The sequence below is a fragment of the Carassius carassius genome, chromosome 6, assembly GCF_963082965.1.
Source record: "Carassius carassius chromosome 6, fCarCar2.1, whole genome shotgun sequence".
Classification (NCBI taxonomy): domain Eukaryota; kingdom Metazoa; phylum Chordata; class Actinopteri; order Cypriniformes; family Cyprinidae; genus Carassius; species Carassius carassius.
Window position 1 is genome coordinate 10,605,480 of NC_081760.1, and position 21,241 is coordinate 10,626,720.

Sequence of the window (21,241 nt, forward strand, 5' to 3'; positions counted from 1 at the left end):
GCAATTCTTCTGATTGCTAGTGATTTTCAGTCTTGTAATAAGAGATACACATATTTTACAGACTGTAATGATGCACACACACACACACACACACACACACACATATATATATATATATATATATATATATATATATATATATATAACTAAATGAATGACAGTGAAGTGTTTAAAAAAAGTGTTTTCTCTTTAATCTTTTAAACAGATACATCGTAATATTTTAAGGTTAGTTTAGTCTGTGTTCCTATAAAACACAGGTTTCATCATGATTGCATTTGATTTACAGTGTTACTAGTCATCTACTATCAAGATCAGTCCATTCACTATGATGTTTGTGAAAAAAGATTCCTGTTTATTGAAAAGAAACATGTAATACATTCAATCCCAATGTATTTACTTATGTTCTTTTTGTTGCATTATTTGTTTTCCTTTGTAATTGCAGGTTTTGTATGAATGCAGCAAATAACTGGGCCTAGACATCTTACCAATTAATCTCAGAAGCAGTCCAGAAATTTGGTATACTGTCAAGGCAAGTACAGTAAAGAAAAAAGCATTTACATTTTCTTTAAACCAGGGTCAAGGGAGTCCAAGGACTGGAGGATGTACAGATCGCCAGGTTCATGTTTTCTTCAAGAGGCACAGACCAACATAGTTTCATATCTGGTAAAAGTGTCCATAATCAAAGGTGAATAGATATGAGGTACGGTGACCCTCTTTTAGTTACCCTTTCAGCACACTGCTGTTTATGTGTTAATCTAAGTGGATTTTTAATTATGTATTTAACTGCAAAACCTTCAGGACATCAAAGAGCCATATCTAGACTGGGTCATAGCTGTGATTTATTTTTTTTAATTTACATTTTTTATTACCCCATATTTGTAGAAAAAAACCTGACAAAGCAAATCCAGTTATTTGACAGGAAAATTAGCACCAGTTGAATTCAGCAGGTGTTTGATTCCTCAACCCATCCAAACTCCTAGAGAATTAACATTCTTGAACAACTGCTCTGATGACAAAATGCATAAAGGCCTCTAACACTAGCTTGTTCTACTCTTTTTCTATTCTAGATGTTTTCTTTTTATTATAATATATATATATATATAATATAATATAATATATATATATATATATATATATATATATATATATATATATATATATATATATATATATATATATATATATATATATATATATATTTAAACTTGCTATGTGCAATGCATCAACCTAACTGTGACTTGTTATAGCACTTATGTATTATTGCTCTATTGTTGATTTTAATTTCTTCCATTGTCCTTATCTGTAAGCCACTTTGGATAAGTGTCTGCTAAATAACTAAATGGAAATATACATCTTCACATGCGGCTATGTCAACATCTAAATTTAGCTCTTCAATATCTTAATGATTTAGCAGTTAAATACATAGTTATTCACTTGGACATATGCATTAACAGCAGTGTGGAGACAGAGTAAAGAAAGCAGGGTCTCCATACCTCATATCTCTCAGATTAGTACATTTTGTGTGTATCAGTCCAATGTGCCACAGCTGCTCTGAGCTTCGACTGCCTTCTGAGGAGAGTGCATGAAGAGTCCAGGCTTCTGCAAATGTGTCCAAGTCTGCCTGGATGCTTGAGAGAAAAGTGTACTGTACACTAAACAGGTCCTCAATAAGTCAGCATGTCTGAGTCCTTGATTCTCACATCACACCAAATGCATTCATGTACTTGCCTTGACAGTATACCAAATTTCTGGACTGCTTCTGAGAATAATTGGTAAGATGTCAAGGCCCAGTTATTTGCTGCATTCATGTACACAACCTGCAAAAGGGGGGAAAATAATGCAACAAAAAGAATATAAGTAAATACATTGGGATTGAATGTATTACAAGTTTCTTTTCAATAAATAGGAATCTTTTTTCACAAACATCATAGTGAATGGACTGATCTTGATAGTAAATGACTAGTAACACAGTAAATAAAATGCAATCATGCTGAAAGCTGTGTTTTATAGGAACGCAGACTAAACTAACCTTCAAATATTACGATGTATCTGTTTAAAAGATTAAAGATAAAACACTTTTTAAACACTTCACTGTCATTCATTTAGCTTTATATATATATATATGTGTGTGTGTGCATCATTACAGTCTGTAAAATATGTGTATCTCTTATTACAAGACTGCAATCACTAGCAATCAGAAGAATTGCAGTTAATCAAGTATCTACAAAAGATCTACTCTATAAAACAATGCATTAAATTACATTAAAGACAAAAACTAATTAAACAAGCAAATGAAATGATAACTCACATGTATCTGGTCCACTGATGAAGTCATGGGACAAGTCAAGTGAATTATTAATCATTTTCTAACAGGATTCCGATACTGACTTCAGGAAAAGGGGAATAACCAATGACATTTGAGATGTCATTTGAGGGGAGATGATCGAGCGCGAGGATATGGGGAATGACCATGCGCGCGCGAGAGCTTGTATTTGCGCGCAGAGTACATGTCACGCGTGCGCGCGAGAGTTTGAAATGAGCTCGCGGGCTCCCGTTTCCTCGCTTCCGATTTAGTTTTCCTCTCGCGGAAGCGATTTAGCGCGCGCGCGCCAGCATCAGTGTGCGCTCGGATAATATTGGCATTGAATTGACGCCATTCTACACAACCAATTTCAACATTAATAATAAGAAATGTTTCTTGAGCAGCAAATCAGCATATTAGAGTGGTGTGACGAGTGGCGCGGGGCCGAGAGCCATGGGAACAGAGCGAGGCCGGTGGAGTGATTGGGAAATGAGCTCCGTTCCCACGGCTCTCGGCCCTTGCCCCACTCGTCACAAGTGGTTTTTGAAGAATCATGTAACACTGAAGACTGGAGTAATGATGCTGAAAATTCAGCTTTGCACCACAGGAATAAATTACATTTTAAAAGGTATTCAAATAGAAGACAGTTATTTTAAATTGTAATAATATTTCTGTTTTTATTGTATTTTTCATCAAATAAATGCAGCCTTGGAGAGCAGAAGAGAAGTTTTCGAAACCATTTAAAAATCTTGTCAACCTTAAACTTTTGAATAGTAGTGTAAGTTTCAATTTGAGTGAACAGTGTTTAGGACTTTGATGTATGTGCTCTCGGTGCCTCGGAGTCACACAGAAGTGTATTAGGATTACATACATGAAACTGTCAAATATCTCTAAAATATTAGCATCAAACGGTAAAAGAAAGTGTATGTCCCAGATGGCTGTGAGTGACAGTAATCATTGCGGTGCAATCCTCAATGACAGGGTAAGGGCATGCTAATGCATCAACGACAGCACTTAGTGAGGGTTCATAAATAAATGCTTGTTCTCTCTGCACCCAAATAAATATCTGCTTCTGTCAGTGCCACTGCTGCAGATTCCAACTCCTCCTGTATGACTTTTTCAGCACTAAAGAATCAGATGACACTTGTAAAGGATTCTTAGAGACTCTAGTTCCAGATACAATACCAGTACTGCACTGCTATTTTGTTTTAGCTAGTCAGAACGTAATTTATACAGCTAGGACTGGATCAACATTTCTATCAATCAATCAGTGCCTAAAGTCAGAGGCCAGCTTAACGTTAGATGATAGGAATGCTATTTCTAGTGATGCACTGGAAAATCTCGACCATACCTGATAAGCCTGAACCCCACTAAAAATAAAGTAAAATTAATCTTTCAATTTCATTAATGCTGTAATATTTAACATTATGCCTTATATGTGCATGTGTCATTTTTTGATCTTGTAAATTGACACTATAGGTCAAAATTTGGGTTGAGTAAGATTTTATAATGTTTTTGAAAGAAGTCTCTAACCAAGGCTGAATTTATTTGCTAAAAAATACAAAGAAAGAAAGGAAGATAAAAAACAAAAACAAAAAACAAAACAAGGAAACAAGCAAACTATTGAAAGTAAAACAACAACAAAAATTAAACAAGAATGAATCAACCAATAAATTAACAAAAAAACAAACAAATTAACTAAAGAAAGAACAAATGAATGATGAAAAAGGGCAAACTAATAAACCAAGGAAACAAACGGTCAAAACTAAAAAAATAAACCACAAGTAAACCAATAAAAAATGTATAGCAAACAACTTAAGGCTGGTGTACACAGTGCGATTTTTGCTGTTGTACGAGCGATTTTTGCTGTTGTTTCTCTCGGGAGAAAATCGCAGATGCTCGCATGGTCGCGGCTCATACCGTGTAAGAACAATTATGGGCCGATCCGAAAACGTTACGAGCACCTCCCAACCTCCCAATAATTTTCAAACATGTAAAAAATAAAAATTGGATGCTTGACGCAATCAGAAGATGATAAACCCCACATATCATGTATGTAAATAGTCTATATAGTAATTTTAGTTTTAAACAGCTCTATTTTTTATTTGTTATAACGAATTGTGCCAAATTTGCCTTTCAGCTTTATGAATGAATATAACTTACCTGTTGTATTCCTGGCAAAATGACTAGAAATTCATAAATAGCTTTCTCACCTCGAGTTGTTTATGAAGAACAGAAAGTCCATGCTTTTCTCTGCTTTTCAGTTTCTTTTTTTGGACGTCACAAACCATAGCTGCCACAAAGAAAACTATTTTGTCCTCAGAATCCATATTTTCATGAATGGCGCGAAACATATGCTTACGTCAGAGTTTGTAAAATCGTAGTAAATTCATGTCATGTGTGACTGCCTCTGTATGATTTTCGGATAAACTCAATAGTGACAAGTGCGAGGGCTTACGAATTTTCGACCTTCAGAATCGCACCTTGTACGAGCCGCATTTACAAATAAGAAAGACAGAAAGAAAGCAATAAACCAAAGACACAAGCAAACTTCCGAAACAAAAAATAAGTGTAGAATGAACCAACTAAAGAATAAATGAATGAACAAACAAATAAATTAACAAAATAAAGATACAAACAACAAATGATCAAAAAGGCAAACTAAAGAAACAAACAAACCAAGAATAAACCAATACATGAATGAACAAACAAACTAATTAATGAAACGACAAAAAAAAAAAAAAACAACAACAAGCAAACAATAATCCCCCCCAAAAGGTAAACCAACAAAACAAGGAAAAAAGCAGGGACTGGCAGTATTTGAAATACAAAACATGCAAGGCATGCACCCTCCCCCAACATTCATCCTTTGAACCTCATTACGTTTAAATACTTGTCGATTGATGTTAAAATAGTGCATCATTCAGGTTTGCCTTCAGTTAACATGAATGAAGAAAAGAGCACCGAATAGTGTTAGCCAATCAGTTTTGATAGTTAATCTGTTGTTGTTTTGTATCACCTAGCTTGTCAAATGTGTTTAAAGCATTGCTGCATGTTAGGCCTGGGTGAAATGACTTGGCACTGATATACAGTGTGAATCGATTGAATTTTTAAAAAAATCGTTTACATAGGGCCTATTGGGGTAAGCAAATGTATCCGTGCAACCTTTAGTGGGCAGGAAAATGCAGTAAATTTTGAGATTATGATTTGTGACTAGAACAAACCCTATAAATATGATAACATAATTAAATAATGCTTTTTTTAATTCACTAAACATTTTCTTTTAATCATTTTTTCTATTTGACATGGACCATTACTTTATTAATTATTTCTGATATTGCAGGCTCATTTTGTAAATGTAAGCATTTGAAATTTTAGACAAGTGCAAACTTGGAGCTTTAATGAAAAATCTGTCACGTTTACAAAATCAGGTGATTGTGTTCACCCATCTGTGCAAATGTATGTTTATGTAGAGACAAAATAATTACGTTAATCACTGTCCGTTATCAACAATTGAATTTGTGAAGAAGGTTTTGTTTTATTGTTAAAAAACAAAAACAAAATAGTGCAAATTGTTTGAGCAAATAGTGTTAAATGCTATCTTAATAAATTTGTAATTGTGAAATTTTAATTTTAGATAAACTTTCTCATTTGATTAAACTTTATATACAACAAAATAAACTTAACATGAAATAAATATGCTTTTTTAATTTTTTTCTTAGAGGTATGTAAAATGAAATCAAAAGTTTCTAAGCAGTTTTGCACATCGAAATGTGTTTGTTTGTTTTTTCTTTCTCCAGAATAGGTCCAGATAGATTTCAGGGATGTATTTTCAAAATGCTAAATACTGTATTTTTATTTAAATGAATTTTTCCGCACAATATTTATTTATTGATTTTTTTTTATACATTTTCATGTATTTATTCCCATCTCTGGAAACAAGTAAACTACCAAAATAAACTAAGAATAAACCAATCATTGAATGATCAAATTAAGAAAGTGAACAAACAGAACAGAAACAAAAACAAACAGTGAACAAAGCGAATGTCCCCAGATCATAGCATTGTACAAAAATCAATTAAAGGTCCTGGGTGTTTATTAGAGCACTGACCATAACTACACATCTCACATTCATGTTTATATGTGCTGATAATCATCTTGTGACCAACAAAACGGGGCAGAGAATCACCATCCCACACTCATAATTACCTGACTCTCCTGTACATGCAGCTGTATTGTAAGAAAGAGGTCAGCAGCCCAGAGAAACTCCTAGAATCATTTAACGGTGTGCTGTGCTTCAGTGGAGGAGCTTGAGCTCCTGGGATAAATGATAAGGGACTGGGAGAGCTTCAGTGTTCCCCTTTCCTGCTATAACATGAACATGAAGCTCCGAGTTCCTCCAGGGAGTTTTCAGAAAGGAATCACATTAGGTTAGAAACTGTAGTGTGTACTTCAAACACCTGATTTCCACAAGTGATACATTGCGTTCTGATCTGAAAGTCCTGGAACAACCTGCTGAGGTTCATTAAAGATAAAATTCACGACCCTAAACCTAATCTAAATATCTAATGTGGTCTGGTTATGGATTATTGTTCCAGGACTAAAAAGTACTTCTAGTCGGTTCGGTTTGATTTCACATTCAGCCTGGAACAATATTGCAATGAAGCCATCAAGACTTTAGTTTTGGATCAAATCAGAAACTTTTTCAGAGAAAAAGAAGCTTGTTCATAAAAATCATATTAATATTAAATGCTAACTGATAATGTTGTGTTAAAAGCAGAGCATTAAATGGCTTAAATATCATGGTATATGCGTGTGGTATGGTACGCCAAGGTACTTTAAAGGCCATCTTTCAATTTAATTGTATAACTTAATTTATACGGAATCTTGTATGAAAATGTTAATTTAAAAAGATATACATAAGAATACATATGTATAAGAATACACATGCAGAACATGCTGACACCTAGGTCTGAAAGCAGTTAGTCTACTATAGTAATTTTTTCTGCTTTCCCTTTTCTAAACTGTTATGTCATCAGACCATCTCTCCATTAAAGTCTCTCTATGTCTCATGTGTGCACTCAGTAAAGAGGGGCGATGCACATTAACAATAGCCCCACTGCTTCTGCTGCCCCAGTGGCTCTCAGGAGCATGTGGCCTAGCGGGGGATAATCACTCTCTACTCAGATAATCTAGGTCACTTTTTTGTTTGCTGCGTCCCGTGGGGGGGGGGGCATGTTTGTGTGTGTGTTGGGATGAGAACTGGGTATATTCTGGACCAGCATTAGCGGCGGCTTCACGGTGAGGAAAGTGGACCTTCCCTTTTACGGTGCATCATTTTGTTTTTCTTTATCTTTGTGTTTGTTTTCTAGTCATTTGCCTTTTATCTGTTTTGATTGCTGTCACCAGATGAGATATTAATCATTTAAAAAGAAGTGAAAGGCAGTGAGATATTGACGTCAAGGACAGTGCAGAACTGTTCAACCACATTGGGATGGTTCTCATTATGAAACTTTGAAGCTTGGTGTGGTTGTTTTGGGTGCTCTAGTGAAACTGAAGTCATGGTGAGTGTATATTTGTGTTGACAGGGTGTTGGTCATGCATCCACTGTGAAGGGAGGAGCCATGGACAAACCCAAGGTGGACATCCCCAACTCCAGAACTGGACAATTCGACTTTAGGTGAGGGAGTTTGTGTACACATATATACATTATTGTGTATGTGCACTCTTAAGCCTGGGATAAAATAATAATAATAATTCAATAATCAGTGTAAGCAGCAATCTGTCCTGAGATTACTTTGGATCATTGTATTGTGAAAAGCTCTTTGTTGTCAGATTAAGGTTATTTAAGTGTGTGTGTGTGTTTGTGGGGCCCTGTGTGTTTTGGATGAGGTCTTTGCATGCTGTTTATATATAAAGTTCGGTTCCAGAACAGTTGTTAACAAAAAAATAAAAAAAGAGTTCGGTTCCAGAGTGCGATAAATGACATTTAGAAAAGAATTGAGTTCATGCCAAAATCTGTATTGTATCTTGTCAGTATTGAAATATCTGCTGTTTTATTTTGTCATGTTTTCATGCGATTTATCGTGCAGTCAAAAAACAAAGATAGAAAAAAAAAAAGAATAATTTTGACGGCATTGAACCTTTCTGCAGTGGGGAAGAAACGTAAGCTATTAATAAGTATTGACCAAGTTCAGAGGCTGTCATTATGTGGATAAACTTACTGTGTTGTGTATTTTCAACAGTTTCAATATAAAAAAATAACTTTTACATTGATTCAATGGATTTATTGCATTTTGGGAAAAAAAATTATCAGTTTTTGTAATAAATCTTTGAAAATTTTAAATCTGGAATTGATTTTTTGTTATTATAACCTAAAGATGCTATGTGAAAGTTTGAAACAGAAAATAGTCATTTTCATCTTGCCATTTTCTTGGTAAAGATTTATACTAAAAACATTTTTACTCAAACCAAACTCTTCATACATATATATACAAATTTACATACGCTTGGTTCTTAAAGGAACTTTAACTTTAACTTTTTTAGGAGCTTTCTTTGTTTGAGTACATGAATTACTCCGGGATATTGGTTTGTTTTAACTCAGAGGGAGTGTCAGCCACATTAAAAAAGTTAACAGCTTAAGTCATTTCGTTCATTTCGAATGATTCGTTCGTGAACCGGATATCACAAACTGCTTTGTTTTGAACTCTCTCACAACAGACATGGAAGAGAAGACAATGCTGAATAAAGTCGTAGTTTTTGCTATTTTTGGACCAAAATGTATTTTCGTATTTTATATATTCATAAATACACTATATATATATATGCTTATTTATGTGTGATGCGATCTGGGAAAACCCGTCGGATGTCACGCTGGAGGAAATACGAAAAATACTGTAGGTCGAGTGTCAATATTTTTGTCAAAAAACTTTCATTCAATTATTATTCTATAACATCTTGTCTATCATCTCTGAAAATATCATGGCAAAATTCAATTATTGTAGAAAAATAGCAGTTTATTGCAGCAAGCAGAAAATACTTCTTTCTCTCATATTAAGAGCTCTGCGGAGGTGCTTTCTCTTAACAACACAAAAACATTTAACCTATCAAAATAAATCACGTAACATATTATAAAGCTGTATCAATGGACACTTCCCCCCAGTTCTCTGTAAACTACGGCACACAAAGTTTTTGCAATTTTTAAAAGAATTTTTTATATATCTATCATGAGACGGCAGAGTGCAAGAAAACAATGCAGTCTGAAGCAGATAATCTTTCTCGTCTTAATCTGCTCAATCTTGGTGATATCAGTGCCCTAAAAGATGTTATAATGGACTATTTCACATCCAGAGATGAAGGATCGGATGATAAAGTTACTAAAGAGGAGTCCGATTACAGTCTGTTATGTCCACAGGTGCGCTGCACTCGCGTTTCTGAATATACACTACAAGGTACACTATTCATGCTATCTAAACATACAAGGGATGATAAAAAGTTCAGAGACTATGCCCATCATGATAAACAACAGAAAACTGTCTTCTTCAGGGTAACATTAGTATGTTTGTGTAATGATGCAGTATAGCGCTCCTGACAAACCACAATCGTTAAAGGGCTAGTTCACCCAAATATTAAAATGATGCCATTTATGACTAACCCTCATGTTGTTCCAAACCCATAAGATCTCTGTTCATCTTCGGAACACAGTTATTACAGTAAGATATTTTAGATTTAGTCCGAGAGCTTTCTGACCCTCCATTGAAAATGTATGTACGGTATACTGTCCATGTCCAGAGAGGAAATGAAAACATCATCAAAGTAGTCCATGTGACATCAGAGGGTCAGTTAGAATTTGTTGATGCATCGAAAATACATTTTGTTCCAAAAAAGACGACTTTATTCAGCATTGTCTTCTCTACTGGGTCTGTTGTGAACGCGTTCAAAATGCTGCTGATGTATCACGCTGCTGACAGTTTATCTTTGATATTGGGCGCACCAGAAAACACGTCAGCAGTCTTAATTTTTGTTATTTTTGGACCAAAATGTATTTTCAAGGTTTTTTACGGGTTTGGAGTGACATGAGGGTGAGTCATTAATGACATATTTAAATAATTGGGTGAACTAAACCTTTAAGTAGAGGTGAAAGTGAAACCCATCTGACTTTAAACACAATTTTCTCAAAATTCCATTCCAGGAAACTTTAGCCATCAGCCAACTTCAGATAGCCATAACTTTTTGTTACATTCTACATTACACTTACACTTACACATTCTACATTACACTTACATTAATGTTCCTGTGGCTCAGTGGTAGATCATTATTGCGTTAGCAGTGCAAGGTTGTTGGTTCGATTCCCAGGGAACACGTTAGGTAAAAAATGTATAGCCTGAATGCTAAATATATAAATATAAATAAACATTCAAACAGTTTTGGAAAAAGCTTGTGGTAAAGTTTCACCATGTGTTGGGTTTTTCTAGATTGCATCACATGCACACAACCTTATTATCATATTTTTATAAGAGCCTTGTTTAACAAGTGTTTTAACCTAGTAAAGCGCTTTTATAACCATTGAACCGAATAATAGAATATTTCAACAGTTTATCCATGTTTAAGAGTCAGGCTTAATGTCATGTGTTTATTCTGTTTTAAATGAGCTTTTTAATGCTTATCTAGAAGCAGCTTTTCTTATTGAAATTCTTATCAAGTTGAAATGCAGAAATGGCTAAACCGATCTCAGCCTGTAGGTTTTGGCTCTTCTGAGCATTGTGATTTCAGTAGATGATTTCACATTGAGATATACAAGTAGCACAAGAGCTTTTGTGTATATATCATCATTCTCGGGGTTAATATGTACACTTGTTGCCATAGTCACAGAATGGGAGGCGTACCTACATTAGGTTTTCTCCATTCGTGCCTCTTATCGCAGGTCATGTGACCTCATCACTTCTTCTGGTGAGTGGGATGGAGTTTATCTCTTGCCTCTCTTCACCACCTCTGTCAATCAGTATTACTATACTATTACAATAACAGTATTAATAACACACACACACACACACACACACACACACACACACTCACACTTTTACAGCTCATTAAAGATTGAAGTGCTCTACAGTACTGCACCACCTGAGCATAAGCCCCTCAGGTCCATCTGGGATTCAATCAGGTTTCAGTATGAGTTCTTATTTAGGTTCTTTGTATTCTGAGAGATAAATTCATTTCATATTCCTGCCAAAAAATTTTTTTTTAGGTCCAGTCTTTATATTAATGTAATATAAATATATATATTTTTCCAGCTGGACATGGATATTACCAGCACAAGTTGGTTAGATGCTCTGGGTAAAGTCGGATAAGATGCCATTGAATTTGACACAAATGAAAATGGGGCGTTGAGGGACTATTACAGTGCATTGACTGTTCAGCCAACAAATACGGAAATATGTCTTTCCATAAATGTCCAGTGGACAGAAACTGTGGAAAATATTATTGAATGGTCTGTCTTTGGTTCCTCAATCACAGATTTAGTTTTTAATAAAATTTTATTATGATTTACACATGGTATTAACAAAGCAACCACACAAATAATAGTGATAAATGAAAAAATAAATTCATAAAATAAATAAAAAAAATTAATAGAGAAAGTGTTTTTCCCTCTTTGACGCTCTCTCAGCGCACACAAACACACTCTCTGTGTGTCGTGCTATTGTGGTGTGTGAGCAGTAATAAGCTCTGCATCTGTCTGATGAGCTGCTGCCAGTCTCAGTTTTTATTCATGTAAATTCATGGATGCTCTGTGCTACACTGGGCAAATGCAAATTGGCAGAGGGGTTTTATTTTGGGAGGAATGCAAATGTAGAAGAGGTGGTTTTATTTTTGTGGTAATGAACTCTTCAGATCAAGCCGTGTGGAAGAATGTTGCCTGATCTCACTAGCTGGTCGAGTTTGTTTGTGTGTATCGGTAGTTTACATAATTGTTTAGCAGATGCGGCAGCGCTTCATAATGTTACATTGACAGACTGTCAGCAGAAAGTCACATGGAAGTTCATTCAGGCGCCCACATACACAGGAATGGTGTGTTTGACCGATATTGACAAACCAGTTTGTTTTTTACGTGACATTTAGGGGCCAGTACAGCTGAAATTTGGATGTTCTGTACATGGCTCAACGCTAAGGATTTTTTCTACTGTTGTTTTAATTTTTACTTGTACTGACAGTATTTTCATTGTTGTTATTGTTTTTGAGCCATGTTATCTTTTACTCTATTAAATAAGCATATATTTAAAACTCTATATTCTCTGACAGCAGGTGGCGCTTCTGGAACAGCACAGTGTTTCCTTGGTTACAGCTGTAAACAGATGCATTAAATTGATCATAACTGAGAGTAAAGACTTATAATGCCTATTTCATATAAAATGCGGTTCTTTTGTTTGAATTTCCTATTCATTAAAGAATACATCAAACCATTTCCAAAACAATTAAGCAGTACAACTATTTTCAACATTGAAAATAATAAGAAATGTTTCTTTAGCAGCAAGTCATTGAGTAATGATGAGTTTAAAAAGTGATAATTTGCATTTTATAATGTATTAAAAAGAAATTATGGTAATAATATTTCATAATTGTAATAATAATTTGTGAATTTTTTCAGATAATAAAAATATTTTTTTAAGAGATTTGTTTAAAAAAAACCATCAAATTTATACGAGAGTAATAGCAAACATTAGACACAAATAATAAAATACAATGTAATAATTTAAAATAAATAAATAGTTCAAAAGGAAATTACATTTGTAAAATAAATAAAAGAATCCATCCATCCATCAATTGTTGATCCATCCATCCAAAAATAAGTTAAAATTGCTAAAATAAATGAAATAAAAAGTTTTATTTAGTAAGTAACTGCAATTTGTCTAGCTTGTCTGAATCTTCGAGAAAAATCTTTTCTTTTTTTTTTCTGACAGAGATGGAAGAGCTCACATCCCCTCTCTGGCTTCCTCTGTCTCTCATCTTCTCCTCTCCTCCATTCTGTCTTTATTGCGATGAGAGATGCAGGTAGGCACTTTTGCCTTCGGCTCTCATCTCAGACACACTGAATGGCAGTGACTCTGTCGTCTGACTCGTTTGTTTGGTCATTAATGTCGTCCCGCAGGTCATAAACAGCAAATGGATTTTCAGTGTGTGTTGACAGAAGTAGCTGGTTAATACTTTTGTGAACGCTTTTGTGTGTTGGTTTGTGTCTGAAATGCATTGACTGCTTTAGGCCAGAAACATACTCTGTGCAAGTACATTGAAGCAGATGCTGGTGGCAGTGGCAGTACCAAACTGCAAGAATAATAGGTCAATTGAACTGATAAAACAAAAGTTTAGTTCAATTATAATTATTATTTCTTATTCTTATTGTCAAGTACTTTTGATAGTTCTTTTGATATCTATCCATCCATCCATGAGAAAAGTACCGGTAAAACAAAAAAGGTGAAAGGTTTCAGTTAAGAAATTACAAAAATGTACTATTTTCTAATTTATTTGTGTGCTGTGTGCTCTTTTTTTTGCTACAACATAGTAACCACCAAGAATACCCTTGTAACCACATAACAAACACTTAGAGCATCATACAATTGTTGTGTGAGGTTTTGCATGAACAAACAGCACTCCGTTTTATTTCATTAAATATTAAACTCGAGTGTATCCTATGTGTATTTGTTTGTGTTTCAATGTAAGTGCAAGGTCAGAGGATTCTGATTGAACAGCATAACATTAGACACACTTCGAGAGCTCTAGACCTGAGGAAATGATGCAGGTGACAGGAGAAGTACTCCATTGATATCCAAGACACTTTCTACCGTAATGGTTTTTTGGCTTGTCATTTTGAAATGTGACTGTTGTTCTGCTAATGTAATTGCCTTCCACTGAAAGTTTCCTCTTCCAAAATATATTTTTCAGATTTTATTTTTTTTTTTCTGTCAAGAAAAATGTAACTAACCACCATGACCATTGTGCTTTTTTTTGTTTGTTTTTTTTCTGCAGAATTCTAACACGGACAGTAGATATTTCTGGAGACCTCGGGCCTTTGGGCATCAAAGTCATATCATACTGCTCCTCACTGAGTGGAAGGTAAAGCTTGCACACACACACACACACACACACACACACACACACACACACACACACACACACAGATTTGTGGTGTCTTTACACACTTGCCTGATAATAAACCATGAGATGCACTGTTGTGCAAATTCTCTATTTCGATTTTTGAGTATTGACTCGTATTTTATTTTATCCTATGAGTATTTTATTTATTTTCCATCATTATATAAAACAATGCCAGCTGACCATTTCTCAATTACTTAAAGTCAGAAAAATAATAAGGTCAACTTAATTAAAGTGTTTTATTTATTATGAATATTTTTATGTATTGTCTTCAGCACTGGCCATTATATAAAACAGTAATAACTGGCCATTAGTCTAACTTAATTAAATGTGAATAAAATAAATATGTTTTAATCTATAAAGGAGTAGCATCACCTTATTTCACATTTATAAACGCTATCTGTGGCATGTGTGGATTACTTAGTAGTTTCACTTTTGTAATTTGAATGTTATAAGTCCCATTCATACAGTGTCCCATTCATATTTGCCTATAGACACACACTTAGAGGAAGTAGCTAGGAGAATGGCTCTTTCAGACTGCATGAATGGGTCAAAAGTTAAGTTCTCAGGGCAAGGACACACACATGCTGCATGACAGGAAGTCCTCCCTGGGTAGACGATGACAAGCTTCCTGTTGTTGAGGCCTCTGCACCCTGTTGAGCTCCGGATGGAAATAGACCCTCTCACTGTAGGTGGGCAAACCTGTGTGGTGGCCTGCTGAACTACGCTTTAGGGTGTGTAAGACCCAAAGGAAACCCTCAAGTCTTAAAGGAAGTAACAGCAAATAAAAGCTTTGATTATTGAAATGGTTGCCTTAGCAGTTCTCAAAACAGAAAGATGTTGATGTCTCTAATATTGAGAGACAGTTCAGAGAAAGCTTCTTGAATATAACTGATATTTTCATTCAAATCATAAAAAAGTAAATAATGCTTGCCTTCCTGGTGTGTCATATACCACATTCCATTTTTTTGTTTTTAAATATACTTCATATACTTTTACCATTTACTTTTTTCTGTTTTCCCATTTTTAGATATTCAATTTTATTTTATTACAATTATGTTTTATAACTTTTTTTTTAATTGTATTACTTCATATAATTTATGTAACCTCTCACTGCATTTGCAGAACAAGCAAACCACTAGGCCACAGTTCCACCACCATTGTATTTATTGTATTAACAAAACTATAGACGTTTTATACAAGTTATTTTCATTTGGAATTCTGTTTCTTATGTACAAGTTAATATCTTCAGTTATTTTCTGAATGCCCTTCCCTGTCTGAATTCTGTTTGTTGCTTCTGTCTTTAGGACTCTGGGTCTAAATATCCGAGCCATCGAGAAGAACAGCCGCTCCGAACAAGAGGGGATCTTTGAAGAGGACGAGTGCATCGTGCAGATCAATGACACCGAGTTAATAGACAAGTCCTTTGCTCAGTGAGTGTCTGACTCTTCCATCCGTCACACTTTCATTGTTGTCATGTGGATTACTAATCATCCACTTGCTCTCTTTCTCTCCACTTCATTCTCTTCTTTTATTATCCATCTTTTGTGTTGGTTTAGCTTTCATGCAATTGTTCTCTGTCCTACTCGCTCGTAGCGTGCAAACACAATCGTACCGAACCTATTTATCTACCCATCCTCTCTCATTTTCCTCAACTTTCTGCAGAGTTTCAGTGCTGTAACTTTAACACAACAAAAGAAAATGGTTTGCTCTTGCCACGAGTGTGAAATTGCCCTATTAAATGGCTATAGTGGTATCGAACAGCCTTCAAAAGGGCGATAGATTAAACGAAGTGGCACTATTAGAGGAAGAGTTGGATAAATGAGTACGAGAGTTAAAGATTTTGAAGCAGAAAAGAAAAAGACTTCAATCAAGCAAGTCAGTTTTTACTTCTGCAGCATCCTGAAATGAACTCTGAAAGTTTGCTCATCACATTCAATGCAACATGACTCGTACTCTCTTTTCCTCTGATATCAAGTCTTAGTAATGTTAGACTTTAATTAAAGTGAGTGTGAAGTGACGTGACGTGTGGCCAAGTACGGTATCCTGACTAAAGTTCATTAACCCTCTGGAGTTGATTAACGCATATACGCGTTATGAGTCATTTTCTCCTGATAACCCCGAAAAGAACTTAAATTACACTTTCAGATTTGATCGTATAGATAAGAGCAATACATCAATCGAATCTGTAAAGGGTCTCCTTTTTTTTACATACAGACATAATAACCACAAAACTTTGTGCACTTATAAAATAAAGATAACATAACAAACAAGGTGTGCTGTCTGCAGCCTTTGTCTGCGCTGATCTTCATTTACAAACACGTCATTAAAATGAACCGTAACTCCGTGAATACTCAACGAAGAGACATGAGAGAGATATCTATAGAAAGCTTGACATGTCTACTTTTAAACTAAATAAGTGCTGCCGAAAACAAATATTCTGTGGTAAAGTAATCCATATAAAAACAACGCAATGTCCGTTTTTCACGTCTCCCTTCATTATCTTCTAATGAGACCACGCCCCTGCGCTGAACGCGCTATTCAGATTCTAATGTTTCACTGAAGCGCGCGACTTGAATACGCCCACACAACAGAAAACAATGCAGCTAGACTGTTCTTCAAGTTCTTTTATTTTACTGTTTGCTTCGTGATGAGAGGAATAAGACATAAATCACCCCAAAAAGATGTGATGTGGTTGAGGATTTGAGTAATGGATTTCCTCAGAAAAAAAGAATTTAGCACTTTATTCAGCAGAGATCATAAACATGAGTAAGTCTCTTTTTATTTATTTATATACTTGTACTGGTTTTCACATAACGTGAAAACATTTTACTAGTTAGACTTTTTCCAAAGACTTTTTCCAAACTATAATTCCTGACTAAATGTATAATCAAGTGAAACATTATGAAGTTTAAATAACAATATACAATACTATACAATTCAAAAGCTTGATTTAATAACATAAATGTAACAAATAAATGTAACTGTAACAAATGTAACTAACAATGCTGTTCTTTCAATTAAACCCCCCCCCCCCCCCCCCCAAAAAAAAACCTGAACAAATATTCTCAGCTCTTTTCAAGATTGTTCCTAATAAACTGTTTATCTGCCCTCACAAGTGAATATTAAATTATGTTGTGGGATAATTAAATATATTCTAAATAAACTACAAACATAAAATTATATAGATTTATTTTGTCCTCACATTCTTTCTTGTAACTCTTCCCTCTCAGTGGCACAGCTGACTGAGAGGCTCATTATGCAGCTCATTATGCAGGCCTTTGTCTTCTCAGGTGTAAATCACAATGATATTCATAATAGTTGACGCCTACTCTCATATGACTTTTACCAAAAAAAAAAGTGTCTTAGAACATTTTAAATCAATATATTGTTTTCTGTGAGTGAGTACAAGATGATTTTCACATAATTTAGAAATAAAAATTCTAGGCTACAAGCTCAAGTTCTCAAAAATCCCGGGAACCAATGTTCTGTATGTGTTTTATTGTCTTATTCAAGTGATTTAACATTTTTAGTTTTTCACTAACCACGCATAACATTTTTTTTTCTCAGAAATACAATCATGTACATACATCCTGCTCACATATTATTATAGCCCAGTTTGTGCTGATTACAGTGAGATTAGACTTTAGCCATTTAGATGTGTATAAGCAACTGAAAAAAGCACAAATGTCAGGGCATGACAAAACTTCTCCAAGCCCCAAAAATACCCTTAGACTCCAGAGGGTTAAATTCCATATTAAAGCATCAGTTTTTTGCTCATGTAATAATAATATGATTGTTACATTGCATGGTGTGTGTAAAACAACCTACAGTTAATAAGTAAATAAGTTTTTTATGCTTGGTATAAGTATTGTTTTTTTTTATTATTAGTATTAATACTATTCTATCATTAAGCATAAGAATTTACATTATTGATTTTATGAACAATTAAGAAATGGAGAGATTCAGTCCCAGTGATATTACAGAGGTTGATGTCAGCATGAAATGGAAATTCACCCGGTTAAATTATTGTTTATTTTAAGCATGCCTAAGGGATTTTAACATCATTCTGAACAAGACACTTAACCGTGGTAAAATCTGTAATGCACCACCAAAACATTAACGCATTTAACAACTTGAATTGTGTCCATGGTCACATGACTTCGGTGGTCAGATACCGAAGCCAGACTCAATTAGAAGTCATTGTAAATTTGCTGATTTATGTAAATTTTGCTGCACATCTGTTGCATGTAGTAAGCATAATTTTATGCAAATGAATCAGAAATTTCATCCTTTTCAATTGTTATATGAAATTTGGCATTAGTCCATTTAAATTCCATATTAACATGCAAGTGTTTTGCATATAGAACAGTCTTTGATCAGTATGTTCCTTGGTACCAGTAAACACCATATAGTTGGGCAAGTTTATTATTTATTTTGCTTATCAGTATTAATAAATTAGTCGTTTTGCCAGCATTAAAAGCTATAACTTGTGTGTTAGAGTGGGCCTGATTTGTAAAATACAAGCTGAACGAATTTATACAATGTTTGTAAAACCTTGAATTAAGCTTCAAAATGTATTTATTTTTTATTTTCAGCACTATTTTACTCATGTTAAAGTCAACATGATGTGGAAATTCACTCTATAGAATTTCCACTTATTTTTCATCTATTTTCTAAACGCATCTTAACAATCTCATTGTGAACTACCTGTAAAATCTGTAATGCACCACACTCTCTTGGCTGGCAATTTGAACACAAGCCCATATAGGTAAATTCCACATAGTTATTTTGTAGTAAGATGGAAGTGCTGAGAAGTGATTGCCACTGGAAGTCCTTAAGGGAAAAGGCTCTTGAATGGTGCTAATGATGGAGGCTGTTGAGTCTTTGAAGCAGTAAACAACTTTTTATTCACATTATCTAAAAATATGCATTACAGTACAGTAAGACAAAGTTTCACTCTCAATGTTTCAGGTCTCAAGAGGTGTTTCGCAAAGCCATGTCTTCACCCACCATATGTTTGGAGGTGCTTCCTGTCGCCAACAGGCTCCGCTATGAGAAGAGCCTCATTGGGCAGCTTTTCAACAACACTGAACCAGACCCTGTGGTCCCTAAGGTCAAGAGTCCTTTCTTGGTTCATAAACTCAAAAGCAATACATCTACGCCATCTCCAGAGCCTCCTGCCTCACAAACCCCGCCCCAAAAGGAGGAGGAGATTCAGCCTGCAAGACACACCCCCATTGAAACAGATCATCGCAGAGCCACGCCTTCTCCTCCAATCAGTGCGTCACCCACCCTGAAAGATCGCAGCGAAAGCCCTGCCCCCAAAAAGACCCCTGCCCTAACCACACTAGTTAATACGAACAACAAAAAGCCTGGGAAGAAAATGAAGATCGATTTGAAGAAAGGTAAGCTGGATGTGAACTCAAATTTGAGCCCACTGAATTAAAAAAAAGTTCCTACTTACAATCATTCTTCCTGTAACATTTTTTCACTCAAAAATATGTCACGTTATGCAAGTTAAATGGGTCGCAAATGTCATTTTATGTTGATTTCAAGCTCGAATAGTGGAAACTCCATCCAGTTGACCACAAGGTGCCATCATGAGCTCTGTCAAAACTGCTTCCTTATTTTCTCACCTCTCTGTCTGTATCCCTCCTCTCAGCTGATTGACAGCTGCTTTTGTTTAAAACTTTAATGTCAGGTGCTCTTCTGGGACTCAAGATTTCATCATTTGCCGTCTTTACTATGCTGGATGGCCGCTATCCTTTATGACATCTCTCTCTCAAGTGTGTGTGAGAGAGCGAGACTTCAGTAATCACACGTGTCCCTGTGGATGAGAAACTTAAGGGAATTGCTTTCTTAGCATGATTAGGTCTTAGGCCTCTTTTTTTCTTTCTTCTCTTTCTGTGTTTTTGGATAAATGTGCTTTTGATTACAATTTTTTTATTTATTTAAATTTAAAGCTTTTAATTAATGCAGATTTTACAAACAATAAATAATAAACAAGCAAACGAATGAATGAATGAATGCTAATTTTGTATAAAAAAGTATTTAGTAGTATTTAGTGGTAGTGTAGTCTTAGCAGTATAAGAAACTAACATATATATATATATGTGTGTGTGTGTGTGTATATATATATATATATATATATATATATATATATGTACGTTAAATATGAGTATGTATGCACTATATAATAAATATACAAAAAATTATACGATATATATATATATATATATATATATATATATATATATATATATATATATATATATATATATATATATATATATATATATATATATATATATATATATATATAATCAAGTCACTTATGATTTTGGGGTGAAATATGACCCTGACATATTTCTGTGAGATTCAATTCACAGATTTCAGACCACACCCTTTGTCATTGTTTCTAGCGCTCCTCTTTCACACCATCTCTCTGTCTCTTTCTCTTTTTCTCTCTCTCCTCATCCTGTATCCTGCTCTCTGCATCTCTCATCTCCTGTAGACGTGTTCACGTGTGAAATTAAAGTGCAGAGCTGTCTAATCCCTGTAAGGAAACATTTATTATCGTGCAGGGTTGGAAACAGAGGTGTTCAAACCTCTGCAAAGAAACCAACAGCTTAAACGCAGGTTATCAGTCCTTGAGTGCTCGAAAGCTATCATCAGCATACCACTGACCTTTTGACCTGATCTTGGATCAGATAAGCTGGATACAGTCTGTAAAGATCAATGAGGGTCATAACCGGTAACTGGTGCTTGTGCTCTTATTAAATTGTATGT

General features: G+C 34.8%; 1 protein-coding gene across 1 annotated transcript in view; it reads left to right on the forward strand.

Annotated features, from left to right (window-relative positions):
* LOC132142375 (partitioning defective 3 homolog B-like) overlaps positions 1 to 21,241 on the forward strand; it is a 197,133-nt gene that overhangs the window by 67,863 nt on the left and 108,029 nt on the right. The window contains exons 5-8 of the mRNA XM_059552188.1: positions 7,891 to 7,982; positions 14,324 to 14,410; positions 15,757 to 15,882; positions 19,424 to 19,857. Coding sequence (XP_059408171.1) covers positions 7,891 to 7,982; positions 14,324 to 14,410; positions 15,757 to 15,882; positions 19,424 to 19,857 — 739 coding nt within the window. The remainder of the gene's footprint in view (positions 1 to 7,890; positions 7,983 to 14,323; positions 14,411 to 15,756; positions 15,883 to 19,423; positions 19,858 to 21,241) is intronic.